At 42.1% G+C, this 6,589-nt stretch overlaps 1 protein-coding gene across 1 annotated transcript; it reads right to left on the reverse strand.

Moving 5' to 3' along the window:
* Positions 1-201: 201 nt before the first annotated feature.
* Positions 202-1,755, reverse strand: LOC108777486 (uncharacterized protein K02A2.6-like). The gene has a single exon (XM_018544399.1). It carries the CDS (start codon positions 1,753-1,755, stop codon positions 202-204), a length of 1,554 nt encoding a protein of 517 aa, XP_018399901.1.
* Between the last annotated feature and the right edge of the window lie 4,834 nt (positions 1,756-6,589).

The raw sequence follows: 6,589 nt of genomic DNA on the forward strand, positions 1-6,589 counted from the left end.
ACTCCCTTCTCGCCGCTCTCTCCATCCTCAGATCCCGCAGCAGCGGGGGAACGCGTGACTCGGCGAAATCATACAATAGGACCGATGATAAGAACTCGCAACCTAATATTCGGGAGCGCCGTGAGATAGATCCCCATGGCGCTAATATACATGATACACATCAGCTCTTCCCCCCTTATAAATTTGACTGCTCTCGTTTGATTAGATTGGCGATAAGTAACTACCATATGTATCCGGTGGTTTTCTGCTGCGTTGAGGTTGACCCTCTTTATTCGCATTCGCACGCTGTTCTAAACTTACTTTATTTTGTGTGTTAGCGTGTGGAACATCGGCTCTTACGGCTTTCCCTTCCTCGAATTCAAATGTCTCGGAATTTTCAGGATAGCATCTCGAGCTGATAGGGTCGAAGTTTGGGTGTATAATATTTGCTTGATCTCTACCGTTCGCAGTTACATGATTCTGCGTTACTTCAACTGGACCGTAGTGGTCAGCCTCGCCGAAATTACTCCCATCATTAATCGGAGTATTAATTTGTTCTCCTATTTTCCTCATTTGATCGCAATGTCGCTTCCAAATTCTTCCGTCGTCCAATTTAACTGTATAATGTGCTTTGCCTAACTTCGCTATTACGCTTCCAAAACGCCATTTAACATTTTTGTTTAAATATTCACGAACCGCGACTCTTTTGCCCTCTTTAAAATTTCTTACTCCTATGGTATTTTCAATTTCTATTTCCTTATTAATTTTCGGAAATATTAAGTCCAATCTGCTTTTTAATTTTCTATTGAACATGGCTTCTGCCGGAGATTTATTTAATTCTGAATGAGGCGTTAATCTATAATGAAATAAAAATTTCTGCAGGTTAGACTTAATGTTGCCGTCGCTAGTATTTAATTTTCGGAACGCCTGTTTCAAGGTTTGCACAAAACGTTCCGCAAGGCCATTTGTGGCTGGGTGATAAGGCGCTGTGCGCTTATGATAAATCCCGTTATTTTTAAGAAAACTTTCAAATTCCTCTGCTATAAAAGTGCGACCATTGTCCGACACTAATCTCTGTGGTAATCCAAAAATCTCTCTACATTTTTCAATAATATTTTGTACGGACATGTTTCTTACAATATACACTTCAGGCCATTTTGTATAAGCATCTACTAACACTAGAAACGTATGTCCCATAAATGGACCTGCAAAATCAATGTGTACGCGCTCAAACGGTTCTGACGCCGCTTCCCATGAATGTTTAGCCTTGTTTCTTGGGTTATTACAAAACGTAACACACGCTCTACAATTTTTAGTTATGTCCTCGATGTCCTTATCTATTTTAGGCCACCAGCCAAAGTTTCTACTCAATTGTTTCATTTTAACTGTGCCAAAATGCCCTGCGTGCAATTCTTTTAATATTCTAGTTCTTAGATTTTTCGGAATGACTACTCTTTCTTTTCTAAAAATTATACCATCCTGTAACGCGAACTCGCCATCATTATAACCTAACGGAATCAAACTTTTCCCTTTAATTAAAGCTTGTCGCATTTTTAATAATAACGCATCTTTATCCGTTCCTTCTCTAATACTTTTCGCAGTTACCGGTAGTGCCTCCACGTTTTCAATTTGAAATATATCAATTACATCAAAATTACCGTTACTTCTTTCTTGTATGGGCAATCGTGACAAGCCATCTGCATTAGCATGCTCTATTGATTTACGATATTTAATCTCAAAGTTGAATGCTTGTAAAAACACGGCATAATGCTGCATACGTAGCGCGCTATATGCCGGAAGGCCCTTTTGCGGGTTTAATATTTGTGATAACGGCTATCAGTCAATAATACAAAACGATTTCCATACAAGAATTGATGAAATTTTTTATACCGAATACAATCGCAAACGCTTCTTTATCTATCTGCGCATACTTTTTCTGCGTTTCAGTTAAAGTATTTGATGCGTATTGAATTACGCGTTCTGTACCGTCCGGGTACCTGTGTGAAAGGACAGCTCCTACCCCGTACGGACTGGCATCTACCGCGAGTATTAAAGGCAATTTGGGATTAAATGGTACTAATACTTTTTCGTTTCCAAATTCTAGTTTAATTTTGTTAAATGCTCTTTCGCATTCTTTCGACCATTTAAATGTTACATTTTTCTTTAACAGGTTATTTAACGGGTAAAGTTTATCACTCAAATGTTCAATGAAGCGTCCATATAATAATTTACTAACCCAATAAAAGCTCTAAGTTGCGTAATGTTATTTGGCCTTGGCATTTTTTGGACTGCTTCCATTTTTTTAGGTTCCTTTGAAATTCCTTTTTTACTTATTACATATCCACAATAGGATATCTGTTCTTTAAGAAAGGCACATTTTTCCACATTTATGCGTATATTATATTCTGACAATCTTTTAAAGACTCTTTCTAATCGCTCAAAATGTTGTTCAATATCATTTCCTGCAATTCTAATATCGTCTAAAAATACTGCAACCCCTGGTATTCCACCCAGTATATTTTCAATCGTTCTTTGCCATATCGCAGACGCAGATGCCACTCCGTACATTAAACGGTTACATCTAAATAATCCTTTGTGCGTACTTAAAGTTAATATCTCTCTATCCGCTTTCGCGACCGGTAATTGCAAGTATGCTTGCTTAAGATTGTAACTACCTGATTTTTATACTCGGACTAGCTCGCCGGAAATGCGTGTCGTATAAAAAAGGTTCGGCGGGAGGAGTATTCGCGTCGGAGCGGTACGGCGGAAAGATATCTGAAGTTTCGGAAGTCGCAAAAAGAAAAAGAACTAATACGACAGTAATAATTGAACGACAAACATAGTTTATTATGACAATGAGATAATGAAAATATAATAATAAGAGAAAGATATATGACAATGAGATAATGAAAATATTATAATAATAAGAAAAAGATATAACATATGGAAATCGAATTTACAGTGAGCGGACGTGACTGACGACGATACAAGCGAAGAAATAAACGAGCGCGGATGACACAACAAAATCTGTACATCTATATAAACGAGCGTGGATAACGGAAAATATATATATATATATATACGGTCGAGGAAAACGAACTTAAATCTAAACGGCGCGGAATATTTACAGGCGGTCACGAGTTTTCTCGGCGGCGGTTTGCAACGCGGCGGAATAGAACGCGGGTATACGCCAGCAAGCGTGGTTTCGCGGCGCGATACGTAATTTGATAATACTAATCGGAGAAGGAGCGGAGTTGATACTTGACGGCCGGGAACGCCCGACAGAGGCAGGGAGCGCCCTACCCCTTTTCTAATGTCAAGTACCAGGACGGGAATTTCGGGATGCGGAAAAGAAGGTACGGAAAGGTGGGAGTGATTGCTAATAACGACTGTCCGGCGGCCGGGAACGTCCGGCAGAGGCGGGGTACACCCCACCCCTCAGGTTCGTCGGACGGGCGCGTTAATTAGCTCGCGCGCTCAAAATGCGTACTCTGAACGGCTCGTTCGGCGACCGGGAGCGCCCGGCAGAGGCAGGGTACACCCTACTCCTCAGGTTCGTCGACGAGCGAGTCACTGGAACGGTATCGAGATCTTAGGATCTGGTGAGCGGATCGGATATTTTAGGAAACGGCGGAGACAAAAATGCCACGCGCGGCTCGTTATCGCGGTATCTTATACCAGGCCGCCAGTCCCGCTCGTAATGGTTCGGTCGGTCGCGGTATTTTCCGCCGATCGGCTTCTCGTGGGAGAAGATTTCCGATCGGCGGTCCCCGACGACGGTCGGCCCTTTCCGGCGAGACTGGCGGTTATCGCGGCGGCTGCTGTACCTGCGAATTATGTTTGGTTTTAAATTAAAAATATACTCGGGCGCACCGCGCCCTCATCGTCGCTAATGACCACTGGTCAGTGCGACGGCAACCGGCTAGATGTTCGTGCCGGGTACGATGCCTATTTTTAGGGGGCATCGTTACAAGATCAATTTTAGAAAATATCGTGCCACCCGACATTGATGCAAACAGTTCTTCCGTTGTTGGCAACGGATGTTCATCTATAATTAAAAACGGGTTGACTGTTACACTGAAATCTCCGCAAATTCTAACCCCGCCATTTTTTTTTAAAACACGAACGATCGGCGTTGCCCAATTTGATGATTCTACTTTTTCTAAAATTCCAGCTTGTAACATATTTTCTAACTCTTTTTCAACTTTTTCTAAAATCTTGAAAGGAACTGTGCGATTTTTAATAAAAACCGGCTTTACATTTGGCTTTAATTTTAAATGGGCTTGACAATTTTTAATATGCACAAACTCCTCACTTAATACATTTTTATATTTTTCCAATAATTTTGCCAATCGTTCCTGCTCGGATGCGTCTAAAGCATGCACGTCTTCTATTTCTGTTAAACTATTTTTAATTTTTTCCAACGTTTTTAATTGATTGATCCATTTTCTTCCTAGCAATGGATCTCCAGATGGTGGAGGTGCGAATGAAAGGTGAGAGACGATGTTAAAAAGTTGTAATAACGAAAAAGTTTGAAATGCGGCGAAAGAGAGGGGCCGTGGGGGTGGGTGGTGGAGGAGGGGGAAGGGCGGGTGGAGGAGGTCCGGTAGGTCGAAGATGGTAAAGGAGTGAGTGAAAGGTGAGAGAGAATGTTAAATAATTGTAATAACGAGAAAGTGGGAATTACGGCGAAAGAGAGGGGCGATGGGGGTGGGTGGTGGAAGGATGTTAAAAAGTTTAAATGGCGGCTTGAAAAATTTTGAATGCGGACAGAGAAGAAGGAGGAGACGTTTCTTAATTTTTCATCAAAATCACCACTCTTTGACCGCTTATTTCTCCAGAACGGCTTGACCTATTTAAAATTTTTTTGGCTCAAATTACTCGTGGTGATGCCGCCTTTTAGAACATATAACGTTTGATTCAAAATTTTTTATATTTTAGTAGTTATGCACCTCTCAAAAATGGACTTTGATGGCTCGGGATAAGAGACTTGTAGCGTCTTTCAGGTTTGAACGTGGCCGCTACCGCGTCTCCTGATAATTAATTTTAGCTACGTTATTATTAATAGATGTGATACAGTTGTGTGAGTTTAGTTTCTTATGTATTCTTTTGTTGATGGTGTTGAAAATGATATCTAGTGGGTAACCGTTATTCAATAATATTTTAATAATTTTGTCAAAGTTTACTTGATGAAAGTTTGGGTGTGATAAATGTAGAACTCTGTCAGACTAATAATCATTCCAATTTTATGTGAATGATGATGTTGCGAAAAGAAATTTAGATATCTACCTGAGGATGTAGGTTTCTGATACCAGTCGTAAATTATATGATTGTTATTTTTTATTATCGTGATATCCAAAAAATTCAATTTGTTGTGACATATTTCAAGAGTAAATTTCAGTTTAGGATAAAAATTATTGAATTCATTCAAAATATAATTTATATTAATCTCGTTAGTGGCTAATGCAATGTCATCGACGTATCGTATGTAAAATGATGGTTGTGTTGTGAGATTATTTAAACATTTATATTCAAGATCTTGAAGTACTATATCAGCTATGATAGGAGATAATGGAGAACCCATAGGAACTCCAAAGATTTGTTTGTATATCTTATCATTAAATATAAAAAAGGTAGAATTTAAGATTAATTTGTAACGATGCATCCCCCATCGTTCCGGCACACACCACCCAGCCGAACGCCGCTGCATTGCTATGCAATGCAGTGATGAGGGCGCATAGCGCCCGATAAAACTGAAAGCATAATTCGCAGGTACAAGCGGCAGTAACAGCCGCGTTACACCGAGCACCGCCGAGCGAGACCGAAATAGATCGATCGCCGCGGACTCCCATTTCTTGGGACTTAGTCCCGCGCACCGCGAAACACAGCCAGCGGGAAAACGCGAGCGAGATCGAAAACTCACGAACGCGGCATTCTCGATCATATAAAAATGCCGTGTTACGGAGAAACAGGAGATTCCTGTCCCGACCAGATCCTGATAACGAATCCGACTTCCTAGAGCCTAAACGATACCGAGAAAACCGGGCCGGAGAGTTCTCCAGCTCCGCCGAGCGTTCTCGGCAGGTCTCAATACAGGCGTCCTATTGCACCGAACGGCAAGAACAGAGGGGCAGAGTGTACTCTGTTTCTGCCGAGCGTTCTCGGCAGCCGTCTCGGTGCAGCGCGCAACGACCAACGCCCGGGGCAGAGAGTACTCTACCTCCGTCGAGCGTACTCGACCGTTGGCCCGCGCCGACCTCCTGCATTTCGTACTGCGAGTGACCAGCATTCGCCCGGGGTGGAGGGTTCTCCACCTCTGCCGAGCGTTCTCGGCCGCTGGTCATCGCCCGCGTCATTACGAATACGCGATAAGCGCACGAATATCCACGCGTTACGGGCACTAGACTGCCGAACCGATCGTCTAAAATTAGATACACAACAGCTGATCAGTCGCGCTAGCCGAATCCGCGAGAAAAAAAGAGCATAGCGAGTTTATTTCTTTTAGCCCGTCATAACATCGCCGCGAGCAACACTGCTCACTCGCTCTCACTCGCTCACTCGCATTCTTACTCACTCACGCACACACTATCTGTAATACACACACACACAC

This window comes from Cyphomyrmex costatus, unplaced genomic scaffold (assembly GCF_001594065.2).
Source record: "Cyphomyrmex costatus isolate MS0001 unplaced genomic scaffold, Ccosl1.0 scaffold439, whole genome shotgun sequence".
Lineage (NCBI taxonomy): Eukaryota > Metazoa > Arthropoda > Insecta > Hymenoptera > Formicidae > Cyphomyrmex > Cyphomyrmex costatus.